This window comes from Zootermopsis nevadensis, unplaced genomic scaffold (genome assembly GCF_977971745.1).
Source record: "Zootermopsis nevadensis isolate Lab colony 2312 unplaced genomic scaffold, Znev_1.0 Znev_ptg000011l, whole genome shotgun sequence".
Lineage (NCBI taxonomy): Eukaryota > Metazoa > Arthropoda > Insecta > Blattodea > Termopsidae > Zootermopsis > Zootermopsis nevadensis.
This window is the reverse complement of record NW_028259143.1, coordinates 1,046,432-1,063,751: the sequence shown is the minus strand read 5'-3', so window position 1 is coordinate 1,063,751 and position 17,320 is coordinate 1,046,432. Positions and strand designations below refer to the sequence as shown.

The 17,320-nt window shown below is 36.6% G+C and overlaps 2 protein-coding genes across 8 annotated transcripts in view; one reads left to right on the top strand and one right to left on the bottom strand.

The window, feature by feature from the left end:
• Positions 1–10: 10 nt before the first annotated feature.
• Positions 11–5,747, top strand: LOC110834701 (protein BANP). The gene is made up of 8 exons (XM_022074142.1): positions 11–159; positions 810–1,183; positions 1,568–1,744; positions 3,222–3,369; positions 3,736–3,876; positions 3,957–4,082; positions 4,586–4,699; positions 4,894–5,747. The coding sequence occupies exons 2-8, from the start codon at positions 831–833 to the stop codon at positions 5,149–5,151; spliced, it is 1,317 nt and encodes a 438-aa protein (XP_021929834.1). The 5' UTR covers positions 11–159; positions 810–830; the 3' UTR covers positions 5,152–5,747.
• Positions 5,748–9,588: 3,841 nt separating this feature from the next.
• Positions 9,589–17,320, bottom strand: part of MEP-1 (zinc finger protein MEP-1) — a 19,229-nt gene continuing 11,497 nt past the window's right edge. For 6 of the 7 annotated variants that reach the window (XM_087346998.1, XM_022074135.2, XM_087347000.1 and 3 more), the window contains exons 4-8: positions 17,198–17,286; positions 15,112–15,279; positions 12,361–12,540; positions 11,769–11,996; positions 9,589–11,587 (exon numbers count right to left, since the gene is read on the bottom strand). In XM_087346998.1, the coding sequence (XP_087203124.1) occupies positions 10,700–11,587; positions 11,769–11,996; positions 12,361–12,540; positions 15,112–15,279; positions 17,198–17,286 (1,553 nt within the window). In that variant the 3' untranslated portion in view covers positions 9,589–10,699. The remainder of the gene's footprint in view (positions 11,588–11,768; positions 11,997–12,360; positions 12,541–15,111; positions 15,280–17,197; positions 17,287–17,320) is intronic. The other variant, XM_022074136.2, reaches the window with a different exon arrangement.

The window sequence follows — 17,320 nt, the reverse complement described above, 5'->3', positions numbered from 1 at the left end:
CCACCCTGTTTCAGATGTCTCTTCGACCACCTCACAACTACACCGACTAATTTCATTGGCTAAAATTCTGCACACAGTGGATAGCCATTTCATCGTCAAACGCGTGAAACTGCGTGAAAAGCAGAAGAAAGAGGGGGAATTTGAAGATCCATAACAAAAGTAAACTATGAATTCTTTTTCGTGAATACTGTATTAGTAGTTCATGTTCAAATATAACTTGGCTTTGAGGCAGGTAGCTGAACATATAAAACTTCCAGCTGGATTGGAACGACATTTTTTTCTTGCCAGTGTGTGGTTTATGACACAATGCGTAGAGTCTTCACTTTCGACAGTGAACACAATACAAGACTACGTACAAGATTGAAATAAGTTATTTGTTGTAGCTCCTTTAAAAGAATAGTGGAATTAAAATACGTTATTATTTCCTTTTGCAGAATTTACATTAATGTAGAATTCTTATGTAGTGTAAATATCAATGAAAACTTTACATGTAGTTCTTATTTTATTGTGTGTATTGTCCTTATAAAATAATCTGTTAATAGCTGCAGTAACCATATCTTTATGTGTATGCAAATGTTCTATATAATTGGCTTAATCCTGTTTAGGATTTATGAATGTAGATTAATGTTACTTCCAACTGTAAATTTATTGCAATCCAAAACAGGCACAGCTTCACTTTCATAATTATCCTAATGTGTTTCACCAGTGTTACATGTCAAAAGCAAGCAATGCATCATTTTATTCTGTAATGTCTTCAGTACATTATAGGTGCAGACATAGACACTGATAAAAACTGCTCTACTTTTCAGGTGTAACTGGTTCCCTTTACAATGTCTGGTGTGCCCCTTCTAAAGCGTGCAAGAGTTGAAAGCAAAACAATCCTCTCAGCAATAGAAGCTTGCAGCAAAGAAATGTCCAACTTAAAACTGGCATTCAACCAACGATTAGCGAGTATTGAAAATCGCATGGGACTTATTACAGCAGGGTGTAATACCATCATTTCAAGAATGGATGCTCTCGACAACTTTGTACAAAACTGTGTAAAATCGGATGGTCTCAGACACTCTTGTTGCGAAGAGGTTCTCCAGAAAATTAATACAATAGAGGAAATATTAAAATCTTCACCTGTGACGCATCACATTTCATCTTTAAAAGATGACATTGAAATCTCAAATACAGATATGTAAGTAGTGTGACACAGTTTGATAATAAGAATACAAAATTACTTCAAGATGTGACTGTGTAAATAATGTAAAAGGCTGAATGAGGGTTTCTTTATCACTCCATCATTAAATTATCCTCTTAGTTTCATGTCAATTCAGCCATTGCCTGTATAAAGTTTTTCATTTAATATAATCAGGTTTACATCTATGTGCATTTTAGTGGTTAAGATGAATGAACTGGACGAAAGACCAGGCAGTCATATTCGACACCAAACTGTAACCAACAGACTTATTCAGTATCAAATTTAGTGGATGTACAAGTGAAATGAACAAGAGTACAAATTAATTTTTTCACATAAATTTGAATCATGTTACTCTGTAACATATACCGATCACATTTTCAGATCGTCTCCTGTGGTGTTAGTACGAAATCACAAACCGGCGCAAGTTAGTGCATCACTGGGACTGGATTCCACACTACAAGTTATCACACTAAACAGCAAGACAGACTTCCCTGAGGGAAGTTGGCTAGGGGATGAAAATAATCCTGAAGCCAGAGTGCGCTGTGCAATCACTCCATCGTAAGGAAAACTAAGCACATAATGTGTAATATAATTCTTGTATGAAGTAATTAATTTAATATTTTAAAGGAAATAAAGATATTTATAAACCGCTTGAAATTTTCATATTTTAAAATTATTTATTAATGCAGATTATATGGTAATGGGTTCTGATTACTGAAGAATTTCTAGATCTCATCATGTGCCATCTCACACACACCCCAATTATCATAATTCAACACATTATTAAAATATATAAACTCAGTTTTTAACTGTTTCTAATGCTGTTTCACATGCACATAAACTGAAACCTCATCTTGATGTATACCCAGCTCACACTCCCAAATTATTTAAGCCGTTCTTGGTATTACTTAAATTTAATGAAGAACATTTCAAATGATTTTATTCAGAGGATTCTGAAATGTTTATTTCCATTGAAATTTATTTTCACCTGTCAACATTTTCCATACAATTTATGTGAGAAAGTAAAATGAAGCATAGTAATTTTCCATTTAATGCTGCATTACATGTTCCTAAAAGAAATTATAAAATGAAAATGACTTTCACACAAGGAATTTTATCACAGGATATGACATAAAAACAGGGAGTACATTTTACAGTCTTATATTTTACAGTGTTTTTATGATATATTATTTACTGAACAGTATATGTGTAATATTTTGTCTTACATGGAGAAAAATACAGCGTTACCAGAGAGTGTGGTAACATTTGAAAATCAAGTGAGGAGACATTAGAAAGATATAATATTCTGCATCTGATCATAATCCATATTAACAACAGCTGACCATGAGACTCTGAAAACAAACCAAAAGATTAGCATGGAATTATGCACATGATTTGGCCAGTCCCCCCCCCCCCCCCCCCCACTTCCAGTTTGCTCAAAGAACTTTTTTATTATGTTTACCTGCTGTTACTGTCACCAACAGTTTTTGCTGATGGAAATTATTGCAATGTTAACAAGTCATTCCATGGACAGAAACTTGTTGGGATATTTTTCTGGGAATTCCCCCTTCAACTTTTCTTACAGACAAAGGCTTACAATAATTTATTTTCAGCTGACCACATTCATGCCCTGGATAAGAAATTCTGCTTAACACCAATCTCTTTGTTGGTTTCAAAGAAAATTTTTGTTGTGTATGTTATTTTACCTTTTCAATCATCACATGACACAATCATTCATTTCCAGTCCCAGTTGATTTTCTTTGATCTTCCTGTCATAGTCTAGATCAAAATTAAAAAGCAATCAGGATGTTTTGTTACAACACTATGAATGTTAAATGCATGAGAGACAATACATATTCAAAGTTAAAGAATAAAATCATAAATCTCATACATTAATGAAGAATTCTATGATTTCAAACTTATTTCCAGATGTCAGGAAGCTATACAAATTTTAATATTTGTAGGCATACAAGGAATGATGTAGTTATTTTAATATACTGTGGTTTTACATTTATATGTGTTCTTTCAATTTTAGGAACTTACTTCATATAAACACATTCTGCCAAACTCCAGAGAAAATGGCTGTCACTCTGCTTGATTACCTGTTTCCACGAGAGGTACTGGCCGTGTCAAACTTGTCAGGAAAAGGGAAACACCGCAAGAGACAACTGGATCCTCTCATGGTACATACAATATATTTTCTGTATAGTAAATCAAACAAGTTTAATTTTCATAAGTAACAAAACATTATTGAATTCACATTGATATACCTGTGTAACTATTCTTTTACTAGGATCCTAGATCAGTCATTCCCTATAAAGTTCATTGATGATTGCTTTTTCTTAATTCTGCTAAATTTTGTTAAAAGTAAAATTGTTTTGGAAAGAAATGAATTCAAATTTCACACACAGCCTACCTATCCAACTTCCTCCTCCTAACAAAAATAAATAAATTCACAGTTGGCAATACTGCAGCATTATGTTGTCTGCGCCAGACATGATATTAATACCGATAATACCACATCCTGATTTATTTTCACTGTTCTGCAGATTTATGGAATTCGGTGTCATTTATTGTACAAATTCAACATCACTGAGAGAGACTGGTATCGAATAAAGCAGAATATGGATTCAAAATGCAGAACGGCTTGGAAGAAGAAAGTACGAGGACTGCCACTTGGAGGCTTCAGGGTTAGTTAATGAAGACAGCATATTTCATATATTGAACATGTTTTTGTAGTCCATAAATAAAAAATGAAAAACTCCCACAGGGTTCCAGTCAAAATGACAGCTCTTCTCATCAGCTGCATCATATTATCTCTGAGGATGGAGAGCCTTTAATTGTCGCAGCTGATTCGTATGTGGAGGATGATTCTGTTGAAGCACTGGAAGCTCAGGTTTGTGCACATATATTTGACAATGTAATGACATAATCAGCACTACAGATATATAGAGAAATGTGCAAATTCCAGAATGACCTACTAGCATGCAAAGGCCGTGTTCTGCACTGTTCTAATACGCTTTCCAAAAGTCTGCCGTCATCTCATTCATTAACAGTGAGGTGAATCACACCTTGACACCTGCTATAATGTGCGGTAAGTTATGCTATACAATGCGGTTAAATAATGTATACGAGTTATTTTCATCTGACGGTATAATGTCATGGCAGATTCTACATAAAGTGGAACATACTGTACTATAAGGAACAGCCATTTGTAACATGGTGTTGCCACCGCAAACATGGGATTTCGTTATAGATGAGACAGTGAGTAAGACCCCTTACAGAGACACAGGAAAATTTTGGTCCTTGTCTCTACGCATTATAAATATTGCTTAGTTCAAGCACATTCTGAAGAAAAAATAAAAGGTGTAACACTGGCGTTAAATGGTTCTGTTTTAGGTCATTCATACATCACAGGGTGATATCAAAGTTTTACATGCGACACCTGAACAGCTTGCTCGTTTACAAGAGACACATCACATTCAAGTTTTGAGCGAAGATCAAATTTTACCGGTAGGTACCCACAAGTTTCATATACTATGCAGGATATCTAAAAATATACGTGTATTTATTTTTACGCACAAGTATGAAAGTAGTTCTGAAACAGACCTTAAGTCATTCAATAGGTCAGAAAGTTCTTCAGACACTGTGAAACTTACACGGGCCATTTCATAATGGATAATTATTAAGATCAAGTTATGTTTCAGGTTTTACATGAACAGATAATGGACTCAGAGGACACTGTGGTTGAGACAGCAAATTCGCTGACACTGGGTTGTTCAGACCAGACATTAACAATAGTAACATCGACAGGTGAAGTGAGTGTAGATGTAGAAAACATAGCAAGTCATCACGGGCAGCTGGTGGAGACACAGGTGTTGCAAATAGGAGACAACGGTGATTTGGGAGTGGTGGAAACCAGCGACAGAGTAACGGAAGGAAGCGAATTCATTACACTTGACTGACATGCCAATCTGCAAACCTGATCAGTTACAGATGAACAAAGAAACAAGCTAAAAGTATGAATTCTAGGAATTATGTAATCAAAAGAGTTGTTAATCCTATACTTTGTTTCATTGGTATAGGCTATTACACACATCCTTTGATAAAGAGTTCAAATTCGCATAACAGAACATAAACTACTTACTGATCAATAGGTTGCAGGGGACTTGTAAGCACACTTTAAAGACCGCTACAAAATGCAACGCCTGAAGCCAAGAAACGTACTCAGTCCAGCTCTGTGACAACATATAATGGATGTTCTGTGCCCGTACTGTATTTAACGCCACTACATTTATAGAAATATGTATATAGCATATACTTCTACTTCTGTTTGTCTATGGGACATAATATATTAATGTTGATACACAAATTCATTATCACGTGTAATGATTATTGCAATATGTGTACCATACATGCAAACAAGTCAGAATTATATTTTATTCTGTATTTATTATTAACGTCAATAAAACTGCACATCGTGAATTGTGCAATAAAACACGATTCGAGTTAAATTTTGTATCGTTTTCTTTGTTTTTTATTAAAGCACATTTTTGGCCTTCTTTGACTATGTTTATTTCAACTTGATGCCATCAACACTTACATTTTTTTTAAGTGTGCATACACGTTAGGAAATGGGCACAAACGTCACTGGGCTCCACAAAAGGTTGGTAATATTTTGACCAGCTGAGCTGCTATCAGCTTATAAAGGACATTAATCTAACTGTGCAGGCAAAAACACTGTTGGAAAATGTGTGTAATTACAAGCCCCATTATAGTATTACCTAATAAACTTTTTTTTTAAATGTCGCACAATTTCTGCAAAAACCTTTTTACTTTACTCCTTTCAATATGAACAGCATCTCTAGGCATCTTCCTTTGACTTCTTGGAATATCCGAAGTAATGAATTTGCAGATTTCAGTTCAGTGCTGAACATAAGCTATGTTAATTTTACATGGATTTATATCATGTGAACTTAAAACCTATTTCAATGGCCCCCTCTAACAATCTCTCATTTACCTAGTGACAAAGCTGGAGCATGTAACATCTTACATGAACCATTCTGGTTTCCTCTGAAGTTGAAGCCATGGTACTAATCTACCATTTTATAATAACTTCCTCCACTTACATTAAAATAAATAAACAATGAGATATTCCACAAACTACATCACACCATTTCTGGGCTCCTTCCCATTTCCTTCTAGAGAACCAACAGATTCTATTTTGATGACTACCTCAAGTTCACACTCCACCCACATAAAATTTCTTTTTACCATAAAATAATAAGTTTATAAATTATTTTCAATGCTATTGAGAGACTATTCACACATTTCTACTTACCAGTTTGTATGTTCTCCTGAGATGTTGCACAACCTGCAGTTTATACACATTCCAAGTTTGAACAGCTCACCGACTTCTTAGGACTACCGTACAGTCACTATGACAAACAGCACAAATTCTTGCTAGGATAACCAGAATGGGTTACCAAAACAACTATCTAACCATGCAATATGTAACTGATGTCTTCTTGGATTATTGTTAAATTCCTCTGCTACATATTTCTCCAGCCACCATACCCACAAGAGAATAATCACATTAAGTTCTTCTAATTCTAGATATTATTCACAAATATCCTAAAACAAACACAAAAACCTGGTATTGGTTCCATCTTTTTGGTCAGACTACACTGAATGAATACCAAATGCTACCATAATGACTATATTATCTGGCCATTTACAAAACTTCTAATGAAAGCAAACAAATGGGAACAAAATGTCTTCCATTCAAATTTTAATATTTATTTATATGAATGATCATGGGTATATGGTAAATAAAAATAAACATGTACTACAAAAGATAAAAAGTGTGCTATAAACAGAATACTGTTCTAATGGAATATATTAGGCATCTAAATGCCATGTGTAATAAATACCTTGCCAATAAATGTTTTGAACATTTAAATAAATTTCTACATATTCTCTGCAGCTCTAATACTGTTCAAATTTTGAGTAGCAATGTGATTTTTCTATTGTCAATTAATAATGACCTCTGGAGCACTTACTTTCAACTTTTCACATTGAACAAGAACAAAGTTCCTGTTATCTTGAAGTTGCTTGCTAGTATCACCAGGCTGAACTTACCGTATCTGATTTGTCATAACAAAGTATCAGCAAGATGACCCAAATGCCTCCTATTGGGCAAGTTTGTGTTCCAGCAAAGCCAAAACACTAGCTGCACAGAATATACAGCTTGCAGTTTGTTTTTATATCTGACTATTCTTTATGGCCATCAACTTCTTTGTGTGAACAATGTGTGTTCAAAATTATAACAAAATGTTCATATTAAAAACTAATGAAATTATAACGCAGAATGGTTCAAAAGGGTTCCCTTTCAAACATGGCACTTTTATAATAATGGTATTCATTATTGAAACCAGGAGTAACATGGTATGTATGTTTGTTTCAGACTGTGGACACTTCTGTGGTGGTAATAATCACGTGTGTGTGTGTTCAGATGTGATATAGATTCTTTCTTAAATCTTAGTTTAAAAAATTTACTGTGACATGTCTGTTACTGACACACTGTAGACTCTGCAAAACAATAGCTGCTTAACACAGCAAACCATGTCAGTAAGAAACAAGATGGTGTCTGAATACTGGTGTGTGAATTAGTTTAACATTCACCGCTGGCATTTAATTTTAAGCCTTGCTTTAAATATCATGACTTCAAGTCCACTTATGTAGGAAGGGAGAGCCAAATCAGGTGTTTTCAGAGCTGGCCTATTCAGAAAATCATTTCAACGCAGACTGCGTTGGACTAAATGCATGATGGTATATCAATAAAAGTGTTGCCAGGGAAAAAATCGATGACAGGCATAATTCAGTGGTGCTGAATCAACATCAGAAGGGTATGAGTTTTTAAATTCTAAAAGTAAATGTAAGCTGGTATGCTAACCACTAGCACAGGTGGTCCAATGATTGTGTTCTAACCTCAGCATTCAAAAGGGCCTGCGTACAACCTCAACACGTCAGACAATGGAAAATGTCCCAACACAATACAAGTATAATGAAACAACCACCGTCACGAAACTCTGAAACATTGCCTCCAACAAATCCTTTGAAACTGCAGCAAATACTTTGAAATTAAAGATAACAAAACAAAATTTAAAAATAATAAAGAGAAACATAAAATGATTTATCCAATAAAATATGACTTCTAGTTTCCAGACGAAATACATAGACTTCTTGTTATAATTCAATTCAGAATCATCTGATTTCCTGTACTGCTTCTAAAGAACTATGGACAAAAAACATAGAACTAAGTGTGACCGTTGTTTTGTATGGACATGAAACTTGGCCTCTTATCCAAAGTGAAAAACATTGCATATGAAAACAAAGAGCGCCGAGACAAATAGGTTTACCCAAGATAAAGTAATAAGAGGCTAGAAAAGTTGCTTACCAAGGAGCTTCATAATTTGTACTCTACAAAACATTGAGGACAAAAAATGAAGAAGATGGATAATGCACAACACTCATGAAAGCAATATGTGCATATTTTTGACAGAAAATCTGAAGGAAAGAGACCAAATGCAATACCTAGGCATGGACGGAAGGATACTATTAACACTCGTGTGAGGATGTGGACTGGATTCATGTGGCACAAGAAAAGGCCTAGCAGAGGCCTCTTGTGATTTCAATTATGAGCATTCAGGTTCTACGAAAGGTGGAGATTTCTTCGACTGAGTAACTATAAGCTTCCCACAAATTGTGCTCCATGCAGGATATTAGACCCTTTGCAATCAAACCTTAGAAATGCTTGTGTAAATAATGCAACACACAGGAAGGTCTAACAGAGTTAGCAAATGAGAAGCCACTTTTTTAAGCATAAGCTCCCGCATGTATTTATCTTAAACGTGCTTTTTGGAGCTCTCACTCAAGTAAGTGCTCAGGTTTGTCAGATACATTTCTACTACAATAATTGCCCCTCTAGATTTTGCTCCATTTCACTGATATAAAAAAAGTTTCAGATACATACGTAAACAATACAGAAGTAAACGTATTAGCTTTTTATCTAAAAGTATAATCAGCCTTTTCTTTTTAAACTTAAGTCAAACTTCACATCCATAATAAGCACAGAAGAAAGCTAGTAGAATTTAAGCCATCTCTGAAACCCAGCTACATACCTCCATTTTAAAGACTTGTTTGTATTAATTTTCCTGGATTTTCTCCCTACCATACATATACATAATATAAACCTTATTTAACACAACACAGGAAAACCTCCAACAAATGCTAGATACATGTAATTTCTGTCCAACATACCTTCTGTGAATCCTTATTTTTCAACCACTTAAGGTACCTGTAGTCCACATGAGTAAAGAACTAACAAAAAGCCAACAGCGTTAAGATCACCTACTGAATATTTTTAATAAATTATGCAATAATTCCAGTATTACATAACATAATGATGAGGTTATGCGTTTCAACCAAAACTGCAACTTCTTCCACAAGTTTCATCCGCAGTTTTCCACTTCAATTTTCTAAGACTCCAGAACAGCCATCTTGCGAACGTAACACACCAGATACTGTCATGAAGAGATCCTGGCAAATTAATGGGACTTAAAAAAAAAATCAAAAATATTAAGTGCACAGGCTGATATAAACCAAATACACTCATGAAAACACAAACCAGGTATTGTACTCAAACCACACTGTCTTTGACATCTTTTTACTGGAATACAAGTTGCTACTGGTGTCAGCAATAAGAAAAGCCTAATAAAAGAGGCAACTCACCATAGGTGATACTCTCACTTTTTCCTTTTGACTCCTGACGGAAATCTTCCTTTCAATTGAAACACAGGTAATGTAAAAAAATAAGGAGAAAACCAGGATAAAGCATCGGGTAGAAACATGTACGACCAGACAGGTTCAACTTTCTGGCATATTCCCACAGTTTCCCCTTGTTTACTTGCTTTCGCCATTCTGGCTTTAGTTCCAATTTCTATTGTCTACACTGTACACATAATTAACGGCAGATCGAAGAGTCAATCTGCTTGAGGACGTCGTTCCCACACCCACTCTATGACTTGACTTTGCACGAGTACAACTTTCATTCGCTTTGGTTACGTTTGAAAGGTACATATAATTCATACACACCTGAAACACTGCACATTTTCTGTCACACCAAACTTAAAAACCACGTCAGTACTTATAACCTAAAGCAGACATTTGGAACTGTTTAATTTTATCAACGCCATATTCAGTTCATTATTCTAGTTAGAAATCTCACATGTGGTTTGTAAGCAAGATAAGTTTCATATGCATAGTAAAGTATAATATGTCATAAATAAAACATGAAGTACCGTATGTCTCGCTGTATCTCAAGATCATGAAACACATGCTTAGCATTTAATTACATTATTCCCTACCCATCAAAATGACAGCTAAGAGACTGTGAACCAACAACAAGGATGACACAACATCTAGGAAAATAGAAAGAACCGCACCGTCACTTCAGTCATCGTCATTCCGACGCTTTTTCTTGGCTGGCGTGTCATCATTTGATTGCGGAGATGAACATTCGGAATCCACCTGACTTATCTCCAGACTCTTCCTTCTACGGAGTCGTTCCTTCACCGCAGTTAGCGTATCCTCCCCGTTCTCTCTACCAGCGATGCTCTCAGAATTGTTACTGTTTTTAACTGGGGAGTCTTCCAGCTCGATAACCTGTACATTACGGCTCTGCTGTAATCTCTGCTTAAAACGCCTTGGACCAGGTGCACATGAAACCTTCGTGATGGTAATTTCATTACGACCCTGACCAGCTATCACTACTTCATCATCTGAGAGCTCAATAACATCTACACCTTCTTTCTGTTCCTCCAGAAAATCAAGCATGTCTTGTGTAACATGCCTTTGCTTACAGGTTGGACACCCATCCAGCCGACATACCTTCACGCCACAACGACGTAGGTGACGCCTTCTTATGTGGCTCACGTACTGTGAAAACCCTGTTGGGCCATCAAATGTTGCTTCACAATTCTCACAGGCATGAACCTTACTCGGAGGGTTTTGTTCCTGCATCAGTGCAGATATGGCTCCGGTGCGACTAGCCGGACCGGGGCGAGGTCGAGCCGGTTGGGGAATTATTGTTATTTCATCATTTATCTTGAGAGGCTTCAGAATTGCATCATTTTGTTGTGGTGGTCGAGGGACTTGCGGTGCCTTCTTATCCATCACCCGTCTTGCAACAACACTATGAGCCGAATAAACATGATTTTCAAATTGTTTGTACATTCCAAACGTTGCAGTACACACCGTGCACTTGTAGGAGAGGTGCGCAGGCTTCAATGTCATGTTATGGTCTCGAGCCACGTGATTTAACAATTTCCACTGATACACCTGCAATAAATCATCATACTTATCAAACTGCATTAAGATAACAATTTTACAAACCAGCGTTATGCAAAAAAATATCATTTCCTATGACATAAAAATTTTCACAATGTGATTAATGTATCAATTCCTCGCCTTAAAATGCCAATAATGAAACTAATGAACAGGACGTTACTATAACACTTACTCTGCCACAAACTGGACAACGCCCACCATCTTTGCCCTTATTAGCGGCTTCCTGCATGCTGGAGGTAACAAGTCCGTGTGACCCCAGCAGGTGGCGTTCCAAGCCTTGGTCCGTAAAGAAACGGAACTGACACTTCTGACAGTTCAGCGGTGGTCTATTATATATCATTTTGGGATGGATTTTCACTTTGTGTATCCACTGCATGTGATTACGTAGTTGCTCCAAGTCCTGTAAAAGACAGCATATTGCATAATATTAATCACCTCATACCGAATTTTGACCAACAGTTATGGTGCAGTGCTGCAGAATGGATGGAAACAGACTGTGTAATACCAAACCAGTTCAGGGCATGGTAATTTATCTGTCTTTATACACTACCAGTTTTGAGACAGCAAGTAGCATATTTGCATACCATCATAAAATATTTATGAAACCACTTTAACTTTTCAGGAAAGCCTTTATTTCTGTTACATCATTCACACACAACTAAAAACTGAACTACCTTAACTCTGAGACAAAAATTATTACTGTTTAAAAAAATGTAAAAATCATTAAATATCACGAGACCCAAAAGAAACAAAATGCATTATACCTTAATGTATCCATCACAGATCTCACAGATGACAAAGGTAGCCTTGCCACCAGGATGTGTTCCATGTTTAGCGTGGGCTGGATTGCCTGGAGCGATCCCTGAGGGCTGTCGTGGCAAAGGAGTAATAGAGATACTCGGCTGCTGAAGCAGTTTAGCTGCAGGGTTCTTGTTATTAGCACTCTGTTCAACACACAAAATTCAACCTTAGGCATAACTGTTAAAGATCCTCAAAATTAGAAAGCACACAAAGAAATGTAATTAGCTGTCAAATCCTGGTTGCCACAATTACATGCAAAGCTAGAGCCACCTCTCTCATTTAATCAACATTACTAAATATTTTCTACTAACATCCTAACCTGTCACTAAATTAATATTTTTCCCATATTTACAAGACCAACACCAATTCTGTCAAGTGAGCAATAAAAAGCATCTGACTAAATGAACTGTGCTGGAATCTCAGCTGCAAATATATACTGTAGCATCATGACTTAATGACCACTGGCTCTGGCTGCATGTGAAGCAGCAAGCCCAGACTCAGACAGAAAAGTGTAGCGTTATTGAGAGCTCTTCACTTGAACTCCAGATGCGGAAGCATTTATTCACAGCTTGCAGCATTCAGGGAACATTCCACTAGACCAGCGATAGAATCATCACGTTATCGAAGGTAAAACACGACTGGAACGCCAATGCGACTTTGAGGAAGACAGCACTAAGAGGAGTTTCGTGGAATCATCAAATTGTGACTGTAGTACACAGTATTTGGTGGGGGTTCCAAATGTTTGCTGTAATAAATAACATTTGTGTTACAGATGAATGACAGAATGTGGTACCATCTAATGCGGATGAAAAGGACCCAACAGAAGCAACCAAGTATGGCAAGAGCCGACTGTTTTCACTATAAACCGCTTACACACAACCGAGGTTGGTACAATATGTACCTCCTCCAGAGCCACCCCAGATACTTTCTTTAACAAAAGAAAGCAAATTATACGACTGAATATGCAGCACATGCAAATATTCAAATATTACAAGTCCATCAATTTTTGTTCAGACACTAACTGAAACACACCACTTAAGATTTGAAGACTAACAGAACAACACACTTTGCAGCTAGTACCAAAAACCAGCAGATACAGTGCACAGTACTATGACCAGTACTGTTACACGGTTATGAAACAAAGACCCTAAATCAAAGAGCAGCAGACAGCAGAGATAAGATAAAATTCCCAAGAGAAGTCTCGAGATACAGAATAACTCATCAAATGATCAAAAAAAAAATCCCTCTGACAGCGATTAAAGAACATATTTCTGGAACAGAATAAAATTACCAGAGAAAATTTTAAATGACAATTACTACAGCATGGAGCCTAAATTTCTCAGACAAGACAACAAATAGGATACACAACAGACATATGTCAAATATAAACATGTGATCAGAAAAGTGAATGGATGAAGATGGGTGTTAGCCGTAACATTCTCACACACCGCACACATTAATCCATGCACGGCAGCATGTGCTACCTCATATTACAATGTTTTATCCATCTAAAAACCCAAGCATATCAAATCAAACAAAACATAACGTGTAACCACAAGATACAAATCTCTCTCTCTCAACTATAAGCAGGTCACTCCATGCCAAATCAATGCAGAAATCACAATTTCCGACATTGTCCTTACAATAATTCAGCAACAAGTTTTTATATAATCATAGAAACTTGCACAAAAGGAAACTTAGACTGCCATAAATTATGTTCTGACAAAGCCACAAGACTCATGTTATTCTTATCTGAAGGCCAATGAAGTACTCTCTCCAGTCGTGCACGAGTAGTAGCTATCAGCTACAAGCCTGAGATTTTACAAACCTAAAATATGCAAAGATATTCTCAAGATGATATCTCATATACTTTCAGTCTGGCTATAAATACCTACTGAAAATCATTGTCAAACAGGCACTAGCCCTGAAGCATCCGAAGAATCCTACACTGAAGAAACCACACTCCCTCATCATCAACATATAACATCCTAACCTCATACGTTTGTTTTTAAAAACATTTTTTTACTTAAAGCCCATCCCAACATCGTCTCTACATTCTTCTCCAACCAGCTGTACAAATACAAAATGCACATTCAGGAACTCGCACGCCAGCAAAACCTCAAATTCTTGAACGTATCTTGTTATACGAGATTCTCACGGCCCTGAAAATGTTTATGGTGGTCATCCAGGTTGCAACATCATGCGGACTTGCAAGCAGATACCAACGTTTCAGAGATATCCTGAATATGGTGGCAGCATGTTTCTTTGAAACAATGGTACCAACCTGCAAATCCATACACCAACAGAACCCAGATGAACATCATCTCATTACAAACACCCACAAACAATATTTCCCGCATTCTAAATATCGATTACAGTCCACTCTAGTACTCGAGGCCTGAACCTACCAATGAGCAGAGTCTAGAGATAAATAAAACTGTTGTTCTAGTGAGAATTTCCTTTTGTGTTCAAATGCAATGAATCCTTGAAGTGCAATGTCTTAAATTTCAATCCATCTACTTAAATAAGTACATAAACTGATGAATCCTTGAACTGCAAGTAAGAAAACATGTAATTTGAAAAAAAAAGAGCATGAAATCAAAAGGAGCTAACAACTGCCTCATGTGCAAGATGATTTAAATATTCTAACAAAAGGTAAAATACCAATACCTCAACCCATGAAAAACTGTACAGAATTTCAGCAGGATTTTTACCTGTATAGTGATGGAATTGTTACCAGCAGCAATATTGGGCACCAGTGCAACGGGTGTGGGTGCTGAAGCACCACTGCTGGCAGAACTGGGTGGCATTACTGTGAGACGAGGCACTGAAGACAGGCCACTTGGCGCCACTGGCATCATCTGACCCTGGCTCCCCACCACCTGACACAACCAACAGCTCATGAAACTGTTTCTATATTTAACCCACCCTTGTTGAAAACTCTTACAAAATTGACTTCACTACCAATAAATGGTTACGCTTTCCTTACATCATTGCACCACTGAACTCTCTGGGGCAACAGTACTCTAAAATATTCCAACTTACTCGTATGCTCATAAATATACGCTTTTAAATATTGTCACTCGATAATGCATCACCTTTCGTGCTATGGCGAAATGAGAAATTGACACACAGGACAAAACTGAAATCTATCTACAAGTTATTAGACACACACAATAATTTATTTTCTTTCAATAAAATTCCTTGAATAGTTTGAATAAATGCATTAGAAATGTGCAGCAATTCCTTATCAAATACAGCAATTGCATTCCTAAAAATCATCACATCTGGCAAGACAAGGAGACATTTGGTGACAGGACAACGCAGCAGCCATCAACACTCCCCAAAGTCTAAGTTATCTTGTTAATCTGTACGCTGGTTACAGATGTCATCACAACCCTGCCCCTAGAATAGCGTCCCTTGGTACCAAAGCTGCAAATTTCTTCCGTGCGTAGACAATTAAAAACCCTGGGTGTATACAGTACCAGCGTCAGCAGAAAGTAACAGAAATGGAAATCCCTGGTACATGAACAATGCTGTCACCAAGTTGTTGTTGTTGTTGAACATAAATACTAATACAGAACCGAACCATACAATAATCCTACTCCCTGGCACTACAGCCCCTTTGTAGGGCCTTCGCCTCCTTAATCACATAACATTAATAACACTATGAATTTAGTTTTCATTAAATGTATTAAACAAATCTGAAACATACCCAAAGGCATACCAAGAACTTCATATGCTGAGATCAGTTTTGTGAATATAAAATAACAGTCAACTTTCCTACACATTCATTCAAATAAGCAGATTTCACCCACAAAATGTTTTCCACTCCCAACTTCACTATGAACCTACCGCCTTGTTCACAAACTATATAAAACACCTTTATCACTAAAACGAACCATAAGAAAAAGACCACCATAACCTCTACAAAGCTCCCACCTTCAAATTTAAGACCAGCCGTAACATGTCTGTAATAAGTACATGAAGTTAGTGAATATTTAAAAATAATTTATATTTCACCCCTTCAACATGAGAGTACAAGACGTCGCCGAGATTTCCACAAAAAGTCCTTTCAAACGAGGTTTCATAATGGCAACGCGTGGCATTTTTAGTAACTGAAAGAAGCGTAAATCTTTAATATTTGATGATAATAAATAAAAACTGATACAAATAAACACTTCATTAATCCTTATTAAAAATTTCAAGTATGATATTCATTTACATCTCAAAAGACAGTAGCTTTAATAACTGAGGAAAACAAACCAAATAACCATTTCTGTGCTCGTGCTGCAAATCACACGACAGCCCGAACCGTACGATAAGATCTGACCAGTTCTGCCCTGTACCGAATATTTTATTCAGACGTGCGTGTACGTGCGCACATATATGTGAATACTGTAGCAGAAGTGAATAATCCAGTCATGAATACAACTGGCATCACATGTGGGGAATTATATATAACAACTAACTTATTTAGGTTTTTATAATCACTAGTTAACGATCAAATTCGATGGCCAGAAATTGCACACAACTGTTGGTTATTTTTCATAAATGCCAGTTCATCAAAATTACTATTTCAGGACTGTGATAAACTAAACTGGCACTATGGTACAGCAAATCAGGGATGCCATCTGAGGCACAGTACCAGGGCGTGTCAAGCAACCTCTTAACACTGATAATGCGCTATATATTTTTCATATTTAAGGTTTCTCACAGCAGTTATAACATTAACGGCGCTCTTCTGGGCAATGACATGCGGAATTGGAGCACGAGAGAGTTTTTCGTATTGAAACTAACCTGGTAGATCTGATTGCCTGCAATCTGATACGTAGTGGGAAGTAACATCTGCGGTTGAGTGGATGATGACGAAGGTCGATACATCATCCCTGGATTTCAGAGAAAAGACATGTAAAGAGAACA

Bases quoted from the DNA above. Each gene is read 5' to 3' on its own strand.
- LOC110834701 (XM_022074142.1), top strand. From the start codon at position 831: ATGTCTGGTGTGCCCCTTCTAAAGCGTGCAAGAGTTGAAAGCAAAACA. The intron at 3,370-3,735 runs GTACATACAATA...ACTGTTCTGCAG, and splicing joins GACAACTGGATCCTCTCATG to ATTTATGGAATTCGGTGTCA. The intron at 3,877-3,956 runs GTTAGTTAATGA...AAACTCCCACAG, and splicing joins TGCCACTTGGAGGCTTCAGG to GGTTCCAGTCAAAATGACAG.